The sequence below is a fragment of the Protopterus annectens genome, chromosome 2.part0, assembly GCF_019279795.1.
Source record: "Protopterus annectens isolate FY-2018-M chromosome 2.part0, PAN1.0, whole genome shotgun sequence".
Classification (NCBI taxonomy): Eukaryota; Metazoa; Chordata; order Ceratodontiformes; family Protopteridae; genus Protopterus; species Protopterus annectens.
The window spans coordinates 744,722,666-744,745,510 of NC_056728.1; the positions used below are offsets into that span (position 1 = coordinate 744,722,666).

At 41.8% G+C, this 22,845-nt stretch overlaps 1 protein-coding gene across 4 annotated transcripts in view; it reads left to right on the forward strand.

Moving 5' to 3' along the window:
* Positions 1-22,845, forward strand: part of HSDL2 (hydroxysteroid dehydrogenase like 2) — a 608,443-nt gene that overhangs the window by 239,939 nt on the left and 345,659 nt on the right. For all 4 annotated transcript variants that reach the window (XM_044061065.1, XM_044061066.1, XM_044061064.1 and 1 more), the window contains one exon: positions 20,495-20,689. In XM_044061065.1, coding sequence (XP_043917000.1) covers positions 20,495-20,689 — 195 coding nt within the window. The remainder of the gene's footprint in view (positions 1-20,494; positions 20,690-22,845) is intronic.

Genomic DNA, 22,845 nt, shown 5'->3' on the forward strand with positions numbered 1-22,845 from the left:
TCTTCACAAAGTGTCTAGCCCCAGCCATTGCTTTCCTAAAATTAAAGGGTCTTCAAGTTTACCATTACCTGGATGACCTGCTTTTTCTGGCCAGCATTCCAGGTCTTCTGCTTCAGCAAATCTAACTTCATTTTCTGCAAGGCTTGGGGTTCACAATAAATTACAAAACATCTGCTCTTATCATCCAATCAGGATCTCATTTTTCTGGGGTGCAGGTTCAGGACAGATTTGATGATTGTATTTCTTCCTTCAGAGAGATCTCAGTCTCATAGCTTTCATGGAATCACTTCTAACTCTTTCCTCCATCACTGCCAGGGAGTTCCTGAGACTTCTTGGGTTCATGGCCTCTAGAATTCCCATGTTGTCATTTGCAAAACTTCACATGATGACTGTTAGTGGTTTCTGAAAAGTGTCTGGTCCCAGCATGCTCATCCCTTGGAGACTGCCATTCCTCTTCTTCCCTATTTGAAAGTAGAACTAGATTGGTGGATGCACCAACTCTATTTGAATCCTAGGTTACCCCTTCAAATTCCTCAACCAGTACAGAAACTTTTACAGATGGATCAGACTTAAGATGGCGAGCAACTTTTGCTTCCACAAAAGTTCATGGCCTTTCGCCCCCCTCTCAGGCAAGAACACATCAGTATCTGGGAAATGAAGGCACTGATATTAGCCTTACAGACCTTTCACCCTATGTTTCTTCCAAGACCCTCAAGATTCTCACAGACAACACTGTGGTCCTTTGGTACATAAAGAAGCAGGGGGCACAAAATCTTATCTTTGTTGGTTAGCCGTCAAGGCATGGGAGTTGGCTATTCAGTACAAAGTCTCACTGCATGTAGTGTACCTTCCTTCTGCTCAGAACTCAGTGGCAGATGCATTAAGCAGATCCATGACACAATCCCAAGAGTGGATGCTTCACAGAGGGATGTGCTCCTGGATCTAGTTCACCTGTGGGGTACTCCACAGATGGATCTGTTAGTCTCCTGTCAGAACAGACAACTTCCTCTTTTCTGTGCCAGAGCCCCTTATCCTAAGGTTTGGAACATGGACACCTGTATCATTCTCATGGAAGGGGCTGTTTCTTTATGCATTCCCCTCCTTTCCTTTAATTCAGAAAGTCCTGTTGAAAATTCAACAGAAGAAACCAAAAATCTTGTAAGTGACTCCCTTTTGGCCAACACAGCTATGGTTCCCTTTTCTTCTGCAGTTAGCCAAGGGCCATCACTACAAGTTGTCTCACCTGAGGGACCCACTCATTCAGAACAAGGGATCTGTAATTTCCCAATAGCTGTCAACTCTTTACTTGACCTTATGGGTGATCAACATTTGATTCCTTTTAGGCACCTTTTTATTAAGGACATGCTTTGGGTTTTGCAGGAGGCCAGGAAACCTAATACTAAGAAGTCTAGGCGTCCTACACATGAATCCTCCCAGGAAACTAGTTCTGCCTTCTTGGGATCTTAATTTTGTCCTGGAAAAGTTGACTCCGGCCCCATTTTGAACCAGTGGCCTCTGCTTCTCTAAAGTTTTGTACTTTGAAAACAGTACTTCTGATAGCTATTACCTCTGCCAGAAGGGTTTCTGAGATCCAGGCATTAATGGCTTCATCACCATTCCTCTTTTTCCATAAGGACAGAGTTTCTGTAAGAACCAATCTGTTCTGTTATGCCTCAAGTGGTTAATGATCTTTCCTTAAATCGAGCTATCCAATTGCCTAGTTTTTTCCCATCTCTACAGTCTCCTAGTGAGAGAATTTTGCATTCCTTAGATGTGCATAGACTGCTTAGATTCTATCTTGATAAAACTAAGTCTGTCAGGAAGTCTTATTTGTGTCATTCCATTCCAAGGCTCTGGGTTTGCATGTTTCTAAGCAAACTACCTCTTCATGGATTTCTAAGGCTACTGTGTTTTGCTATCATTTACATGGGAAATCCTTATCCTCTTCTGTTAAGGCCCATTCCACTAGCTCTGTGGCATCCTCAGGGGCTTTCTTCAGGGGTATGGATACTCAGTCCATTTTGGAAGCCGCCACTTGGTCTTCTGTTCATACATTTACAAAGCTTTACAAGTTGGATTATATTTCTAGGGCCAGAGCAGAGTTTGCCAAAGCAATCTTGCATGGATTTATTGAAAATGTTTACTTTCTCCCTGTTCCTTCCTCCTCCCTGGGTTGCCTTTCAGCTTTTGCATACTCCCATACGTAAGGAATAATGCAACACTGAATAGAAGGACATAGAAGAGAAGGACATCTATGGTTATGTTCTGTATTCCTAAGGAAATGTGGAAGTTAGGAAGTAATAAGAGATAAAGATCTGGACGATTTTATTTAACATTATTTTAAAAGGGAAAGGGAAGTGCCAGCATCTTGGAAGAAAAATGTGGTGGTGGCTGTGTTATAAAAAGAGGGTAAAGACCTGTCACATCTGGCTTCATGTAGACCCTTTTCTGTTTTAAACCATGATCATAAAGTGTGCGTCTGTAAGCTAAGTGAATTGCAAAGATTCTACTAGAATTGATGGAGGTGGAACATTGTGTTTTTATGGACGGGAGGCAAACATTTGACAACATTACTAGAACAGTAATGATCCAGATGGAGGCATTAGTGTGGGAACATGTTGCTGTTAGTTCTTGATGTAAAGAAACCATGTACTATAGTCCACTAGGATTTATGTGTAGGATAATGGTAGTTGCATTCCCTGCCAGAACAGGCTGAAAAGCTCTGCCAATGTATTTTATGCATATCAAGAAGGAAATTGATGGCCCTAAAGAGACTTTGTAGATTAAAAAAAAAAATTTAAAAAAGTATACATTTGAGGGAATGCCTAAATAAGGTATTGTAGTCTTTTCTTTTCACTGTCTTCATAAAGTTCATTATTCTTTTTCTTAACATTCTGATAATCTTGCCACATAAAAACATTGGGGCTTGGTATAATGGTTAAGGTGATTAACTCACAAACACAAGGTATGGAGTTTAATTATCCCCTTTGAAAAGGAAATTGGCTAGGCATAAATTGACCCATAAGGGCAGATAGCTTAGTACTTACCTATGAACCTAAAAAGGAGCAAGAATCGCACATTGCCACATAAATATTATCAGTGAAACAGTTATAATGGTGGATGTTCCCCTGCATCCTCCCTCATTTAGGGTTTGCATAATAGGGACATTCTCATAAATCATCACATTTCATTTCTTATTTTATTATATTTTGAATGTCTCACTGCTACTCTGTTATATAGTTCTTTGCAGTATACTGACTTACATTAACCAGGCCAGGCTTTAAGATTATATTACAGATGCTGTGTTATACATAGGCTTGTTTGCTTTATGATACAGTTGTAAATAAAGGTATAAATAAAAAGGGATGAAGAACATGCAACAAGATACAGTCCAATTTAAACAAGTATACATTTCCATAGGAAGAACTGAAAATAATGGAGCACTTGTCTGTGTAGTTTAGATGAGTGAATCTTACTAGGTACAAATGTTGATGCCTCAACCACTGTGTATTAATCCATCTGGAAGAATACTTCCTAACTCTTTAGGCAAAAAACGGGTCTATATTAGTTTGCCAAAATTTATTTTCAGTGAAACCTCTTTGTTGACCTGTATTTAGTGAAAATCACTTCCGTGATTTGCTGGATTTTCCAAAGGCAATGAAGTAGCTGGACAACTACACGACTTTGCCCTTTTCCCCACTGTAGTGCAATCTCGGAGTTGATATATGTAGTTAGGGTGGGGGCAAAGCCTTGGGTAGGTTTGATTTAGTTAGTTGTGGGTCCATTGTGTTGTGGGGCAGTTGTTTCATTGCCCTTGGAAAATTCAGCGAATCTTGGAAGTGATTTTCTGTGAATGCGGGTTGAAGAAGAGGTGTTTGCTGAAAATAAATTTCGGCAAACTAATATAGACCTGCAAAAAACAAATCCCTCATTTCTTCTAAATGTTAATGAAACACTGCTATGAAAGGAATCGTATTGCATAGTGCACCAAGGAGAAATTTAGAAATATAAAAAAAAAATAAAAAATAAAGGCATCAGAGCTGTAGTATGGGGATAGGATGCACTGCATGACAGTAAATATTTTAGAAATAGTGTTAGCACACTCATACCCACACTGTGGCCATATCAGAAATTAATGCCTTGCAAGTTGTCAAGTATTTCTTAAAATATGTGTTTCATAGTGGATTTTACTTTGTCTACCAGTGGATTCGCACATTTGTCATACAGCAGCATTTTTCAAGACACATGCAGTTAGTACAGATATAGTCGTCTTTGTTGTAATCCCCAGCCAGCATTTAAAAAATGTTGTCATTCTCTAGTTCAAAATATTTATGGGAAAACGTAATGACTTTTTTAGTGCATCTTTTAACATGTCACGTAGGCTGAGCATAATAAGTGTCACATAAGCTGGGCAGTACTTTGTATGTTCCGAAACTCTGCTGCTGGTGTATTTGTTTGTTTGTGTCTTTTGGCTTTTCCCGGTCAGGGGTCGCCACAGCGGAACTACGGTCTGCTAATGATTGGTAGTGGAGTTTTACGTACTGGGTTACCAGCCCTGACGCACAACCTTCAACGAAGGCACGCCCCATTCACGTATGCCTCCACACAGAAGACGCTCTAGCTGAGAATCGAACGGGACAACGTCTTGCTATGAGGCGACAACGCTACCGCAGCACCACCACCACAGATAATTTTGCTGCTATTGTATTACTCAGTCTAAATATTATAACCTCAGTAACCTCACAGCTGTGTCTCCACAACAGTGAGAGCAGTTCATACAGAGTACAGCAAAAACCTGAGCCCCCCCCTGGAGTTCATTAGCAGTGCACAAAAACGTTCAATCAAAGTAAATGAAGTGTGTTATTTACTACATAAATGAGTAGTATTGTCCATGTTTGAGATTGATAAAAAACACTGGAAAAACACAACTGAGTTTTGAAACTTTAGCAATAACTTTCCACACTGTGTGTGTGTGTATTTATGTTCTTTTACAAATTTAGTGATTGGGGATATATGTTAATATGGTATTGCATTAATTCCCCAGTTTAGTGAGGCTACCTCTTTCATAAGTGCCATTTAGTATAACCAGACCTACGTATACAGTGTTTATTCTCCTTACCTGATAGTCTCCTAGTTTTTTCTTGGACGCAGAATTCTTGGGGAAACTGCTTCATTTAGTCTGTCTGAGGCTTTGCTTCACTCTTGGCCCCACCTCCATTCCAGTCCAGTTCAGTATCTTTTCTGTTATTAGTAAACCAAACCTCAGTTCTGACTTCATAAGTAGTCACAGTTTTCAAAGCATACTACTTCCATCGTCATGCCAAGAAATTACTTTGCACTCATGTTTTGTACTTGTCGCTTAAAGCAAACTTTTTACATTTTCTATTTTTAAAGCAAGCCCTTTTCCAAATAAACTGTCTCCTTTATATTTCACATGCCCACATTATTTCACTTAAAGCCATCATATCCTCATAACGTAAACCAGTTATGTATAATCATTTCCCACTAACAACAGTTTACACCATCTCCCCATCAACACTCACAAAAACATTCTATAATCTACCTGTCATTTACAGAACTGTCACTTTTATTCCCCATAGACAACCCGCCAGAACTATATTTTTACTTTTGCATAGAAATCTCTTATCCTGTACATACTCCTGTCACATAATAGTTGCCTTTAAGGACCACTACGGGCAAATAATGAAGAAAACATGTATTTTTTATCTTGCCATGATTTACTACACCTCCCAAAGCTGCCCGCAGCAAAATAAGTACTCCTTCCTAATTTTGTTTTTACTCTTGTCTGCCCTCATGGGGCAGACCGTGATTCCTTTGGAAAGCTAAATCTGTCCCATAAGCACAGACTGAGAACAAATAGCCCTATCTGTTGTCAGACTAGACTTCCATTCACTTAGACTGGAACACCTGAAAAAAACTGCCAAGTTTGAGAGTCTGCAGCTCATGTGTCATTGACTGGTATGCGCTGAATTTTACAAATGTTGTTCCTACTGATGTACTACACATTCTCTGAAAGAAACTTGCAAAAGTGTCAACAAATTACTGAAGACTTTTCACAAGGAGCAGTTTTGCAAGATTCAGTTCCTGGCCATGTTACTCCTCCCATCTCCCCTCCTTCAGTGGGCTACAGTCTCACATTTCCAGCTTTACTAGATTCAATGATTTTGTCAGCTTTGCATGACAATAGACATCCAAAAAAAAAAAAAATCCCAGCCGGGTGTGCCACTAAATCTGTTCCCTTGTATGTCTCTATGCCTCTTCACTTCTGAATAGCATTCCCAGGAATAAAAAAAAAAAAAAGCAAACGCTTCAGTCCAGAGTTTAGGCCAGTCTATCCATTTAAAATGTGCACAGTAAAATATTCAATTTATAATGCATTTGGGCTGCTGAGATTGTTATCTTTACATAGTTATTCTCTTATAGTATAACCTGAACTTATGGTATTTAATGATAAATTTTACAACATTTCTCAGTTTCTTAACAATGACCTCCCAAGCCTCTAATGTGACCTAGTACTTTTTCTTACTATTGCTTTATCAAGTTTGTCTTATTTGTATACCTGTAGCATGTCTCTCATCCTCTCAGCAACAGACTCCTGGAGAAAACTTCCAAAGCAGATACTTGTATTGAAAGAGTAGCAGCAGCTGTAGCAGTGATACCACACTCCAAAACAATGCACTCAAACGTAGTACTGACAAACACAGGGGAATGTATATGTCTGAATCAAGCAGTGATGAAATTGCTAGTGACTTCACTGAGCACAATTTTACTCTTAATCTCTCCATTTCATAGTCCATAACATTCGCACCACACTTACAAAGGCACACCTCCACCTTTCACAAACACACCACACCCACACAACATACTAGTCAAATTTAAAGCTTTTTCCACCTCTCTGCAAAACACTGCTGTAATGGCTTTGGCAAACAAAAATGATTGATGGGTGTTGGTTCAAGACTCCCATCCATATCTCAACAGTACAGATGTTTGCAGAAAGTCCAGATTTTTTTCTGTTTTTCATAAAATTGCAGTTTTCTGTCAAATCACTGGCAAATCATTGAACACTGAAGTCAGAAAGTTGACAGGCATTTGATTTTCAGACTTCATATCCTTAAACAGGTTTTGCATTAGAGTGAGTTTTCTTATCAACTTTTTAAGTTTGTAAGTGCAATATTTATAAATTGTCCCATTTTTGGGCCTTTGTCCCCTATTATTTATGGCCTTGTCCAGATTTCTTGTTCTATAATGTTGAGAGTTATGCTGCCATCCCATCCTACTGGAGCCAGTCCACTGCACTTGCACAAGTGCCCCCCTCAGCAGGGCAGCAAGCAGGTATCCGTGCAGATTTGCTTTATAGTTTTTACCACACACACACACACACACACACACACACACACACACACACACACACACCACAGTAAATCTTGTTGTCTGTGTTATTTCTTCTTTTCTTGGTTTCATTTCTCTTACTTGTAATGTTGCTTTTACTCAGTTTCTCCTGCCTCCCATATCTACCCTAATTATTACTTCTAGCAAATACTTTTTCTCACTCTTTCTTCTCTTCCCCTCCTCCTCTTTATCCACTATTTGAGCTTTTCCACGCTGACATTTGCTTTGAGTAAATACTTTCTCTCACTTTCTTCTCTTCCCCTCCTCCTCTTTATGCACTATTTGAACTTTTCCACTCTGACATTTGCTTTATGGGTAAATAATGAACGGTCACCCTTATGTCAGCACATTTCTATGCTACATAATATTGTATTTAGTTTAATAATAGGTTCATAGGTAGGTACTAGGCTATCGGCCCAAGGGCCTAAGTAAGCCTAGCCAACAAGTTTCCCCTGGCTTATGCCACCCAAGAAAGTTATTTTCCTGTGCCACTGTCGAGCAGAGCCACAGAAGTGATTCCCGGGGTATATTTTCCTATCTCCCATCCACTCAAAGATTTTTCTTAAAGTGCTAATGAGGAACTTTGCTTGACATAGATGGGTAGCTTGTTCCGGAGTGTAGGAAGTCTCTGGGACAGGAATTTATCTCTCCAGCATGTCCTGTTTATTGTGGTGACAAGGTGTAGGTCCCTAGAGCGTGTAGCTCAGAGGGATTGGGATTTCTTTAGGTGTAGCATGTCCAACAGCTCTGGGTTTGACATAGCTTTATATGTTAGGCAAAAATCACCTCGGAGAAGGCGATATGCTACGGAGTAAAGTTGAGTTTTTTAGATGGTCAGTGTAGGGCATCTGTTTGAGGCCAGTAATCCTCTTTGTGAGGTACTTTTGCGGCCTTTCCAGCTGCTGCAAATGTCTTGTGAGGCGCATTCCAAAAGGGGCGTTGTACTCTATAATGGGTCTAATGAGTGTCAAGTAAAGGGGAACAATGACCTCTTTTTTTTTTTTTTTTTTTTTTTCCTGGATGAGAACCCTTTTGTGATGAGGTGTGCCATGTAGAAGGACTTCCTGACTACTTTGGCGATGTGATTATCAAGACTACTGTCCACCTGGGTCCCAAGGTCTCATCACACATTTGGTGTTAAGTAGATTACCACCTATGTGGTTTCTCTCAGGTACAGCGTTTTTACCAAAGGGGATGACAGTGCACTTTTTGGCATCAAGCTTGAGGCCATGGCTCTAACACCAGGCATCTGTCTCAGTGAGGCCCTTCTGTAGGATGTCCACATCATTTGGGGACTCGACTATGGCTCCTAGTTTGCAGTCATCTGCGAACTTAGTTAGCCAGAGTCCTTCTGCGTTGGCCTGTACTTCAGAGAAGTAGATGCCAAACAGGAGATGTCCCAGGACTCAACCCTTTGGTACTCCACTTGTCACTGGTTTGATGTCAGATTTGGAGTCTGCAACTTTTACAGTGTGGGTTCTGTCAGTGAGTCAGTTGGCAACCCATCTTGTGACATAGGGTTTTATACCTAGTTTAGTGAGTTTAACTATAATTCCAGAATGGAGGATGGTGTAAAAAGCCTTGGCGAGGTCAAGATAGGCTGTGTGAACCACTTTAACCTCAACGACTGCCTTAGAGAAGTCCGTTAGGTTCAGGATGCATGATCTGCCTTTCACAAACCTGAACTGGGTGGGGTCCAGAGTTTGGAGGTTACCAATGTCTTTGTTTGAGTTCCATGATGATATCTGACAGGGCATAGCGGTAAATCACTTTGGCTATGGTGTGCAGGGTCCTAGGTTCGAGCCTTGCAGAGGCTGTTTATTTTTTTTCAATCATAACGTCCCCTCAGGTTTTGTGCCTGCTGAATGGCGCACAGTGATGGTTATCCTACTACACAAGGGGGGAGCCACCATGGACCCCGGGAACTACCGCCCCATTAGCCTGATGAGCCTGGTCTGCAAGGCCATGGAACTTATAAACCAAGACGTTGGTAATCTCCAAACTCTGGACTCCACCCACTTCGGGTTTGTAAAAGGCAGATCATGTCTCCTAAACATGATAGACTGCTTTGAAGCAGTCACCAAAGCCATAGACAAGGGTAAGGTGGTTCACACAGCCTATCTAGATCTTGACAAGGCTTTTGACACCATCCCCCACTCTGGAATTATAGATAAACTCACTAAACTAGGTATAAATCCCTATGTCACAAGATGGGTTGACAACTGGCTCACTGACAAGAACCCACACTGTGAAAGTAGCAGACTCCAAATCCGACTTCAGACCAGTGACTAGTGGAGTACCACAGGGTTCAGTCCTAGGTCCTCTCCTGTTTGGTATCTACTTCTCTGAAGTACAGGCTAACACAGAAGGCCATTGGCTAATGAAGTTCGCAGATTACTGCAAACTAGGAGCCATAATCGAAACTCCTAATGATGTGGATATCCTACAAAAGGGCCTCACTGAGACAGATGCCTGGTAAGCCATGGCCTCAAGCTCAATGCCAAAAAGTGCATTGTCATCCCCTTTGGTAAAACTCTGTACCCATGAACTACAACATAGGCGGTAGTATACTTAACACCAAAAGTGTGATAAGAGACCTTGGGACACAGGTGGACAGTATTCACTCCTTTGATAATCACATCGCCACAGTAGTCAGGAAATCCTTCTACGTGGCACACCTCATCACAAAAAGGTTTCTCATCCAGAGAGAGGTCATTGTTCCCCTCTACTCATCACTCATTAGACCCATTATAGAGTACAACGCCCCTTTTGGTATGTACCCCACAAGACATCTACAACAACTGGAAAGGCCACAGAAATACCTCACAAAGAGGATTACCAGCCTCAAACAGATGCCCTACGCAAACAGTCTCAAAAAACTCCATCTTTACTCCATCACATATCACCTACTCAGAGGTGATCTTTGCCTAACATACAAAGCTATGTCAAACCCAGAGCTTTTGGACATGCTCCACTTAAATCCTAATCCTTCCGAGCTACACGCTCTAGGGACCTAAACCTTGTCACCACAATAAACAGAACATGCTGGGGGGATAGATTCCTGTCCCAGAGACTTCCCATACTCTGGAATAAACTACCTATCTATATCAAACAAAGCTCTTCATTAGCACTCTTCAAGAAAAATCGTGATGATTGGATGGGAAATAGGAAATTCACCCCGGGGATCACCTCTTGTGGTTCTGCTCGACAGTGACACAGGAAAATAATTTTCTTGGGTGGTAAAAGCCAGGGTACCTTTTTGGCTGGGATTGTATAGGCCCCACGGCCGATAGCCTAGTACCTACCTCTGAACCTATATGTTCCATGGCCTTGCAGACCAAGCTCATCAGGCTAATAGGACGATAGTTCCCAGGATCAGTGGTGGCTCCCCCTTTGTGGAGTGGGATAACTGTTGCTGTGCGCCATTCAGTGGGCACAAAGCCTGATGTGAGGTTATGATTGAACATGGTGCTTAGGTGGGGAGCCAGTTCGTTCTGAAGTTCGTGCAAAATGCAGCCTGGGATGTTGTCCAGTCCCATGGATGCTGTGTTTTGGCTTTATAGAGTGCAGCTTTTGCCTGTGTAGTTGTGATTACAGGGACTCTGCATTCTTCATGTATAGATATGGGCCCTTTAGGGTGTGAGAGGGTGGTAAAGTTAGCACTGAACCTATCTGCCAGAGTGTTGGCAATATCAGTTGGTTCTGTAATTTCCATGCAGTTGTGCTGTAACTCGAAGCATATCTGGGTGTTGCCATTGAGATTCTTGACATGGGTATAGAATGCTTTGTGGTTGTCCTTGGAATCAGTGGCGATTTATTTTCATAGCTCGCTTTGGATGCTCTTAAGGGATCTCAGCGTCTTACTGAGGCTGACCAGGGAGCTCCACCACTCATGGGATTTTACTCTCTTTTGCAACCGTTTTTTCCTTCTGTTGTACAGTTTGTTTATGTCGGCGGACCACCAGATTGGCTTCCTTTTTTTGGAGGATAGCTTCTTGGTTCTGTTTGGGATAGCACGATCCATGCACTCGTTTAAGTGCTTAGAGTGCATTTGTGTAGGATTCAGCAGTCGTAACTGTATTGGCCGTTTGCATGAGTGTCATGAAGTTCTCCACTTCTGTCTTGAGAAGCATGAAGTTGGCTATGGAGAAATTTTTTACTGTGGTTTCCTTAATGTGGGGTGGGGGTGGGATGTGGATATCTAGGGTGATTAGCTTATGGTCGATTCTGACCAACAAGGACTTGACTTTGGGTGTCGAACACCGGTCATTCATATTGGTAATGGCTAGTTCTAGGATATTGTTGCCCTTGGTCGGGGTGTGGATAAGTTGATCCAGGGCACTGGAATTTATGAATTCCAGAAAGTGTTGAGCGAAGGAGTTGGTACATGAGTAGTTTTCCCAGTTAATGGTGGAGTAGTTGAAATTGCCCATTATTAGGGTGTTTGAACCCTAATATTTTCCAGTATATCAAGAAAAGAGGAGTGGGAATCCTGGGGCATGATGGGGGATCTGTAGCACGCTACAGTTTGGATTGCAGTTTTGCCCAGAGTTAGTTGCACTTGGATAATCTCAGATGCATTATGCTGAGCAACTAGCCTGGAGGTGTGGATATCCTTAATGAATATGGGCACACCTCCGCCTTTGGTGTTCCGGTCCACATTACGTGGCTGAAAAGTGTGGTATGAGTTGTAGCCTGGTAGTGCAGGGGTGCTTTTTGGAGCCTTGAACCAGGTGTCAGTCACTGCACGGGTATCTATGTTCTCCATTTTAAGGAGTGCCTTGAGTGAGTGCATTTTGAGATGTAGACGTCTAACATTGAGTAGCATTACCCTCAGTTTTTGCTTGCCTGTTCCTGTTACATTTGAAACTTGTCTAAAAAAGGCACTATAGAGGTGGCAAGAGCCTTGGCCAGTATCCGGAATCCCATGGGCGACAGGTGCAGGCCATCTCTGGCAAAGCATCATGGTCTGTCGACCATGTCGTCCCAAGCAGACCGATACTGGATCCCCTTAGAATGACACCAGAATCTTAGCCAGTTGTTGAAGTCAATCATTTTGTCTTTGTACTGCGGTATCATTCTGGGTGATGGCAGAATGCTACTCAGGGCTAGGGTCATACCTCCCTGGGCTACAAGATCGGAGAGCTCTTCCATGTCTCTTTTCATGTAGTCCAGGGAGGCATGTCTCAGGTCATTCACACCAACATGGACAATGACAGAGTCATATTTGTACTTGGTTGTGGAGTGACCTGAGTGCATGGGTTATGTGGCAGATCCTGGCACCCAACAGGCAGCTGACAGTAACCTTCTTGTTTAGCCTGGTAAGTGGGACATCAGTGTGCCTGACTATAGAGTCACCTATGACTAGTGTGTTGGTACGTTATTTTGCCTAATATATTATATATATATATATATATATATATATATATATATATATATATATATATATATGTATGTATGTTTGCCCATAATATCTGAATAAGTGAGTGGGATTTTCACGACAGCATCAAGGAAACATTTTCCTTCCTTATGTGTTTCTTTCTTAAGTTTTGGATTTTTCTTGGTACATTGATTGATTTTCTTAGTATATTTTATTTTTTTATTTATTTTCCATTTGTTTACCAGGTTAGTCCGACTGGACACAAGATGACCGTTTTCAGCGGAGGCTGGGGGAGAAAAGCTCCAGATACATAGTAAACAATTATAAAAATAAATTATACAAACATAGCTATTTTGTACAAAGAGCATAGAAAATATAAAAGGAGTAAAATCAGAGTTTACAATTGATGCAACATAGACAGTGGTTAGAGTATTGAGAAACCATTAAACAAGATAATATACAACAAATATACAACTGCTTGAACATAAATTCAAAAAGAAGTTTCCATAGACAAACAGGGTCATAAACTAGAAATCATAACTATATTGATATGATTTATATTGCATTTATCTGGTTTTAATGATGGTATGTGTGTATTATTGTATGTGTCATGTGCACAAATATTTGTATTAATCTATGTATTTACAGTATATTGACAAAGTGCTGGGTCACATCAGAGGCTTGGGAGGTCATTGTTAAGAAACTGAACTGTTGTAAAGCTTGGTATTGAATACAATAAGTTCAGGTTATGCTATAAGAAAACTATCATAGGTTCATACTAGGCTATCTGCCCTAGGGCATTTATAAGCCTAGCCAGAGTGTGTTTGGCTTTCGCCACCCATTTTAAATGAATTTTGCTATGCCCTTTTTCGAGGTTAGTATACTGTGCCATTGTCTAACAGTGACACAGAAGTGATACCCGGGGTAAACCTACGATCTCCCATCCACTCATCAAGATTCCTCTTGAAGAGAGTCAATGAGGGACTCTGCCTCACCTGGACTGGGATTTTATTCCAGAGTGAAGGGAGCCTCTGGGTTATGAATCTGTCCCTCCAGCATGTCCTATTTATTTCAGTGCTGAGGTTCAAGTCTCTCGAGCGCGTAGCTCTATGGGATTTGGATTTTCTGAGGTGCAGCATGTCCATTAATTCTGGGTTGGACATGGCTTTATACGTCAGGCACAGATCGCCTCTGAGCAGGCGGTATGCCACTGAGTAGAGCTGGAGTTTCTTTAACCGGGCAGCATATGGCATCTGTGTGAGCCCTTTGATCCTCTTGGTGAGGTACTTTTGGGGTCTTTCCAGTTGCTGCAGGTGTCTGGTAAGGTACATCCCAAAAGGGGCATTGTACTCCATTGTGGGCCTAATGAGGGATGAGTAAAGAGGCACGATGACCTCCCCTGATCTAGATGTGAATCCCTTCATGATTAGGTGGGCTATATAAAATGTTTTTCTAACCACTTTGGCCACGTAGTTTTCAAATGAGAAATTGCTATCAACTTGGGTCCCCAGGTCCCTAATTACTTCCGTACTTAATGGATTACCACCTATGTGGTAATTTGTGGGCACTTTGTATTTGCCAAAGGGGATGACTATACACTTTTTGGCGTTTAGCTTGAGGCCATGGCTCTGGCACCAGTTGTCTGTTTCTATGAGGCCCTTTTGTAGGATGCTTGTGTTGGCTGGAGAGTCTATTATGGCGCCTAGTTTGCAGTCATCTGCGAACTTGGTCAGCCACAGTCCTTCCATGTTGGCCTGTACCTCCGAGAAATATATACCGAACAAGAGAGGTCCCAGGACTGAGCCTTGTGGGACGCCACTTGTAACTGGTTTGGAGTCTGACATGGTTCCAGCAATTCTAACCATGTGGGTTCTGTCCTTGAGCCAGTTTGCAACCCATCTAGTGACATAGGGGGTTATATTTAAGCTGGTGAGCTTATCTATAATGCCCGAGTGGGGTGTTGTATTGAAGGCTTTTGCGAGGTCCAGGTAGGCTGTGTGGACCACCTTCCCCTCGTCAGTGGCCTTGGTGACTGTTTCAAAGAAATCGACAAGGTTTAAGAGGCAGGATCTGCCCTTAAAGCCAAACTGAGTAGGATCCAGTGTCTGTAGGTCCCCAATATCTTTATTTATGAGGTCCATGATGATCCTTTCCATAGCTTTGCAGACCAAGCTAGTCAGGCTTATGGGGCGATAGTTTCCAGGATCCGTTGAGGCACCACCTTTGTGGAGAGGGACCACTGTTGCTGTACGCCACTCTTTGGGTACATATCCTGTAGTAAGGCTGAGATTGAACAGTAGTTTTATGTTTGGGTTTATGGGTTTAGCTCTTAGAGTTCATGTAGGACGCAGCCCGGGACACTGTCTGGTCCCATTGATGCTGTGTTTTTTGCTTTGGAGAGGGCGGCTCTTACCTGAGCATCTGAGGTGTCATGGGGGCAGCACTCTGCTGGGATAGATATTTGCCCTTTTGGTGGGGAGGGGGGAGAAGTTTGCGCTGAACCTGTCAGCTAGGATGTTGGCAATGTCTGTGGGTTCGGTGTATTTTTTGTCATTTTGGACTAATTCTGAGCATATCTGGGAATTCCCACCCAGGTTCCTAACATAACTAAAGAAAGCCTTGTGATTATCCTTGGTGTCCTGTGCAATTTTTCTCTCGAAGCTGTCCTTAGATTTTATGAGTGCCCATAGTTTTTGCTAATACTGATCAGAGATGCCTTCCCTTTTGGATTTTGCTCTATCATGTAGTAGCTTCCTCCTTCTATTGTATAGTTTGTTTATGGCTGGGGTCTACCAGACAGGATGCCTGCCTTTGGAGGATTGGGTCTTGGTTTTATTTGGGATTGCATGATCCATGCATTCCTGAAGGTGTTCATATAATGCGTTTATAAAGGATTCTGAGGTCTGGGCCGTATTTTCCACAGGCCCTGGGGCTTTGAAGGATTCCACCTCCGGATTTGAGGAGTGTGAAATTTGCTTTAGAGAAGTTTTTCACTGTGGTTTTTCTGGGCAGGGTGTGGGGTCGGGTTGTGAATATCCAGTGAGATTAGTTTATGGTCTGATCTTACCAGTGAGGGATACACTTCTGGTCTGGAGCATAGAGTCTCCTTGTTGGTGATGATCAGGTCCAGTATGTTTTCCCCTCTTGTGGGAGTGGTAACAAGTTGTTCCATAGCATTTGAGTTTATAAATTGTAGGAACCTTTGGGCTAGGGTGTTGGAGCTAGAGTAATGCTCCCAGTCTGTTTGGGTAGTTGAAGTCACCCAATATAATGGTGTTTGGAGAGACCTTCACATTTTCCAGTGTTCTCAGGAAGGCCGAGTGGGGTTCCTGGGTTTGGGAGGGTGGTCTGTAGCAGGCTATAAACTGGAAGGCAATTTTACCCACTGTTAGTTGCACATGGATAGTCTCTGATGCTTCATGCTGTGCCACCAACCTGGAGGTGTGGGTATCTTTGACGAATATTGATACTTCCCCTCCTTTTGTGGTTCGGTCCAAGTTTTGGGGCCGAAAAGCATGGTATGAGGTATAACCTGGTAGTGCTGGGGTGCTCTCGGGAGCCTTGAAGCAGGTTTCTGTTACTGCACAGATATCAATGTTCTCCATGCTAAGGAGAGTTTCCAGTGCGTGCATCTTGAGGTTTAGACTTCTGGCGTTGAGTAGCATTACTTTTAGTTTCTTATCCCTTGTGATACCTATGGAGGTGGATTTGGCTTTTGAGCCTTGCCTAAAAAGGCACTATGGGGGTGGCAAGAGCCTTTGCCAATATCCGAAAGCCCAGGGGTGACAGGTGCAAGCCGTCCCTAGCGAAGCATCGTGGCTTGTCGAGCATGTCATCCCAGGCTGACAGGCATTGGATCCCCTTTGAATGACACCAATACTTAAGCCATTTGTTGAAATTGATCATCTTGTCTTCATATTGTGGCGTCATTCTTGGTGAGGGTAAGATGCTACTCAAGGTCAGGGTCATACCGGCCTGGGCTACATGCTCAGAGAGCTCCTCTGTCTCTTTTCATGTAGTCCAGGGAGGTACGTCTCAGGTCATTCACACCAGCATGGACAATGACTTGAGTCATATTTGTACTTGCCTTGGAGTGACCTGAGTGCTTGTGTTATGTGGCGTATCCTAGCGCCCGACTGGCAGCTCACCGTGACCTTCTCCTTGTTCAGCCTGGTGAGCAGGACGTCTGTGTGCATGACTATAGAGTCACCTATTACAAGTGTATCAGGTGTGTTGTTTAGCCTTAAGGGCTGTGACTGTTCGGCACACTGGCTTTGTGAGCTATGTGTTGCACGTGTTTTGTTTTGGGGTAGCGGTTGCTTGGGTGTCTGCTTTGGAGGTCTCTGCTGCTTAGGCAGATTTTTATTTAGAGCCTCCGAGTATGTTTTTGTGTGTTTATGTGTTTGGTTTGCTGTCGTGGTAGGTCTGTATGAGACTGGAATTGTGAGTGTGGTTTCCTTCTCCTCCTGACTGGATACGACAGTACTGAGTTGAGAGAGCTTAGCCTCCAGTTTGGCTATATGGTTGCATCTCTCACATGTGTTGGAATTTGTTGGGAGGAGGAGAGGGTTGTCTGTGTACCGGAGGCAATTGTAACATTGCCTCAAGATTCCCAGATTCACCAGCTGGACCGGAGAGGAGATTGACAACTGACCTTTGGACATGCTAGAATAGTATTTGGAATTCCTTTATAATTGAAAAAAAGGGCCAATGGGGAACAAGGTACTCAACGGGAGTTTGTGAGGGTGTAGTGCTTTTAATGTTTTAGTGCTGACTTATATAATTGCTTTAGTGAGCAAGTGCCAGGCTTTAGAGTAGGAATAGGGTGTTTATTATGAGAACTAGATCAGTTCTAAGGGAAAAAGTGAAGAGCAGACTTTGTGGAGCTGAGAATGGTTTAAACCCAGTTAAGCGGAGCTGCCCGATGCTGCGCTATGCGCAAAATTGCGCAAAGCCGTACCAAAGCGGGTTTTATACAGGGGGACTTGAAAGAGCTAGAAATTGGCCCAAAACAGCCAATAGACTATCAGATTCTTGTGCTGGGAACACTCCTCCAGGGATAGGCTGCTCTAATCACCCCACTGCCACCGATGAACAAAAAGCCTCCCTTATCCAAGAAAGGAAATGGGCAACACAGTAACTTTCCAAAAGTCCAGAATACAGCAAAGCCTGTATTTGGACTACTCTAGGTCAGGAAAGACGGGAAACAAGGATAATTTTTTTTTTTTTTTTTTTTTTTTTTGCAATAAACAGCAGGGAAATGCAATAAATATGTAACACAGGCTGGCGCACTTGAGTGTGTAGCCTCAACAGGTAAATGCAACAAACAGGACAAACTTTAAAAGTGCAGGTGCAAAAACAACTTTAAACAGTTTAAAACAGTTCAAGAAGCAGAAATACTTGCAGTTTAGCTAGATCGGACAGTCGCCCAGGTAGTAGCAGGACAAAAAACACTTATCCGTTAGCAGTCGCTCTTTTAGCCTCTCTGCTGCTAGCACCACTCTGCAGGACCACGAGGAACTTGGCTGAGTAACAAGCGCAAAAATCACGCCAAAGCGGGTTTTATACAGGGGGGCTTGAAAGAGCTAGAAATTGGCCCAAAACGGCCACTAGACTACTAGATTCTTGCACTGGGAACACTCCTCCAGGGATAGATAGGCTGCTCTAAGCTGCCATTGGTGAACAAAGAAGCCTCCCTTTATCCAAGAAAGGAAATGGGCAACACAGGAACTTTCCAAAAGTCCAGAATACAGCAAAGCCTGTATTTGGACTACTCTAGGTCAGGAAAGATGGGAAACGAGGATAATTTTTTCTTTTTTTTTTTCTTTTTTGCAACAAACAGCAGGAAACTGCAATAAATATGTAACGCAGGCTAGCGCACTTGAGTGTGTAGCCTTAACAGGTAAATGCAACAAACAGGACAAACTTTAAATTACAAGCGCTAAAGCTGGCTTTAAAGCAGGGGGTTAGAAAGAGATAGGAAATGGCCTAAAACGGCCAATAAGCTACAAGTCACTGGGGTGGAACCACTCCTCAAGGGACAGATAGGCTGCTCAGAGCTCCCCACTCTCACTGGTGAACAAAGAAGCTTCCTCCTATCCAGATAAGGATATGGGCAACACAGGAACTATGACACAGCCCAGAGATCAGCAATACCTGAAGACTGGACTATTCTAGTTCAGTAAAGGTGGGAAACAAGGATATTTTTTTTTTTTTTTTTTTTTTTTTTTACAAAGTAGCAGAAATTAGGTACAGAAACACCAGTAAATGCTTTAATTCGGCTAGCGCACTTGAGTGTGTAGCCTACCAGTTAAACTAAGCAAAAACAAAAAGAAGTATAAAAAATATATTGGCTGCTTGATATGCTTACCCTGTATAGTTTAGAGTAAAATAAATTGTAGTGGTAGGGCAGCAAAATGGCAGGCAATTATAATAAACTGAAGGATATCCCTCCTATGTACTCTGTTACCTCAGACTGAGTAGTAAATTGATTTTACATACATAAGCATATGCAAGTCATTCATTAGAACTCTCCAGTTAGACTATTAGGGTAACAATGAGTTCAATACGCTTGGCGTTGTCAGCACCAAACATTAGACGAAAATAGCGTAATAGCAGGGCTTCATTCGAGCTTTCATTCTTGTAACATATCAGTTCTTATGCCTTAACTGGATGGATGAACATGAATGTACATGCGTTTACAATATAGCCTGTTAATACACTTATACTTACTCTTACTACCTTTTGCGCATATTGTTTAACACCATTAAAGTATATGACCTCAGTACACCGTTGTAGAAGTACGTCACTGCCATCCAAAATGGAATAATAGGCATTCCGTCCTTGTTTACCTAATTCTCCTGCCTTATTCCATGCCCCCTCCTTTGCTTTGAACAACAGTGGTACAACCTTGCCTTCATATTCCATCCATCCAAACAAATCACAAAGGTCTTTGATTGTTTGACAGCCAGTTGATTTCTACATCAGAGTCCGTTTTTCCCCCGTGTACCCGTACTTCAAAAGTTCACAGAGTTGCATCACTTTCTGTCGTACAGTTTTGTAAGATATCATTCTTTGGTTGCATTGGTCGAAAGTAGCAATTGTGAAATATATTTTAGCAGCTGTAGTACAGTTCTAACATTCTAAAGTATATCATGTCACACGTCACTTTATAAAATCAAAAATTTATGTTTTGACATTAATTCAGGCTGATGGCATCAATTTTTCTTTATGTAGATTGGTGAAATGTTACTGTTTCCATTTTCCAGATACAGGCCAAGCTATATATTCCCCCTCCTGAAGTGGAATGTAATGCCTACCAAATAATATAAAGCAAGTTTTCAGTATCGACAGTGTGCCGGTGTGATTTGTGTTGTTGCTGATCGATTCTTAGGACAACTGTATCAATTTCAGTTAGGGCACATTATTTGGTCATAGCCTTTGTCTTTTGTAATAACATTTAAGGAAGAATTTCAGCAAGCATCTGAGTAATTTTACAGCTGTCACTTTTTTTTGCTAGGGCACATTACCAGTACATGCTTCTCTGCAGATGTATAAATGAATGATTAGTGCAGGGCATTCTGCTGATGATGTGTAAGGTGTCTTGTGGTGGACAGAGTAACAACTTAATTCAGATACTGTTTTTTTTTTTCATCCCACAACTGTAGTACAAACCTGATTTTTTTTGTAATTCTTCTCTCTTAGCTATTTATACAGCTGCTATGGAAATGCTTGGTGGAGTTGGAGTAGGAAAACAGTGTCGGAAGCCTGAAATCATGGCAGATGCAGCCTATGCCATTCTGTCCAAGCCAAAAAGTTTCTCTGGAAACTTTGTTATTGATGAGGAGTTGTTGAAGCAGGAAGGAGTCAAGGACTTTGACCCATATGCAGTTGCACCAGGTAATTTGTTTTGGATATGTATAGTAAAAATAAAGGCTTGGTGAAACTACTGCATTTACTTGCTCTTTTCTGTGAAATACTAAGGTGTGCCAGTAAAAACTTGTGGTCTTTCATCAAAAGCTATAATACTGCTGGTGACTCACTCTATGCTTCCTATGTTACCAGAAAATGTAACTGGATCTGCTCTCCTCTTAAACAAGACATTGCTGTAAAAAATTTCAAGAATGTGCTAAAACGGTACTTAACATACTCTTGGCTATGTGCTTTCTCTCATCCCAGCTACCATCTCTCTCCCACCTTGCACATTTTTCTATCTTTTTTTACTCTCCCACCTCTCTCCGTCTTAGTCTAGCCATTACTTTGACAATCGCACTCCTCACACTATCTACACAGGTATATCGTACCTCACTGTCTTACTGGTACACTATTTCTGCAGTCCCTTCTGCACCTGATTTTCTGACTTCCATAATCACCATTTTACTTGCCACACTCTCTCACCATCTATAAAAATCACCTTGGTATTTCTGTTTTCTCATACTTGATTACATTCCATAATTTTTCCTTCTCACACCATCCACAATATTTAAACCTTAATGTGTACAATACTATTTTTTTCTGATGATGCTACGTGTACTTTTCTGTAACGGTAAATATTTTTGATTTTGTAAACGTTTCTGTAATATTATCCCTGTCAATTGTTATTGCAACCGTGCAAGGAGCTTTTCTCCCTGGGCTTCTGCTGAAAAGGGAACTGTAAACCCACTCGAACTGTCATGGTAAACAAATGACAAATACATTGTGCTAACATTTGTGTGTGGTTTAGAGAGTTTTCAAATGTATGACGTAGGTACTAGGCTATTGGCCCTAGGGCCTATATAAGCCTAGCCAAAGGTACCCTGGCTTTCGCCACCCAAGAAAATTATCTTCCTGTGCCACTGTCGAGCAGAGCCACAGAAGTGATCCCCTGGGTGAATTTCCTATCTCCCATCCAATCATAGTGAAGTATTTTAATTTCAAAACAAGGGTGATTTATTTTTGTTTTTTTTCTTAAAATAGTGTTTTTGAAACCAGACATGTGTAAATATAAAATTAATAGTAGTTGTTTTCGTAACTGTATTTCTTAGTTTCGTCAGCAACAGTGTTGCAGGTTCTTTATATGCAGGACCGTCTGGCAGAATTCACACAATGCAGCTTGACAAACTTTTGCAAAAATGAGATTTCATTTATATTTTCTTTGCCGTTGTTTACAGTGAAAGTCTGGCAGGATTGGATGTTATTCTCGGTGGATGCCAGAGAAGGAAAGGTCCAGAAAGTAGCTGACAGTATACAGTTTAGAAAATATAATTGCAAGAGAAAAGTACACAGTATACAGGTGAACAAATGTACATGTAATATGCATAGGCATAGTAGCACATTATATGCTTCTCAAAATGTTATAATTGATTGCATAAGGAGAAACATAAACGGATATTGAGTGATAGTGGGTAATGTTATAGTAGAAATTATTGGAGATTCTTATTACCATATAACCAAAAAAGCAATGTCTTTAGGCTTCTCCTGGCTAGGGATCAACACAGGGGATCACCAGTCCGCAAATTGATTGGCAGTGAAGTTTTTACGGTGTCAAGTTGCCAGCCCGCCACCCAACCTTCACAGAAGGCACACACACACATATACCTACCTGCATGTCTTTAAAACTTGACTGCAGGAAGGGCATGCAGACTCTGCACCGAAGGTGCTCCAGCTAAGAATATATATCTATATATATATATATATATATATATATATATATATATATGTGTGTGTGTGTGTGTGTGTGTGTGTGTGTGTGTGTGTGTGTGTGTGTGTGTTATGTATGTATGTATGTATATATATATATATATATATATATATATATATATATGTAAAATCACTCACACACACAACACGCAGACACACACACAAATTTATATAAAATATTAGTTTGTGTAATGGTTAATGTCTTCGCCTCCCATGCACAAGGTGCAAGGTTTGATCCTGACCTCTGGCCAATGCCTGTTTGGGGTTTGCATGTTCTCCCTCTGTCTCTCTGGGATTCCTCCCACCTCTGAAAAACATGCTGGGTACTGCTGTCTCAGACTCTCTGATGACTGGAGCTGTGGGGAGCAGCACAGACT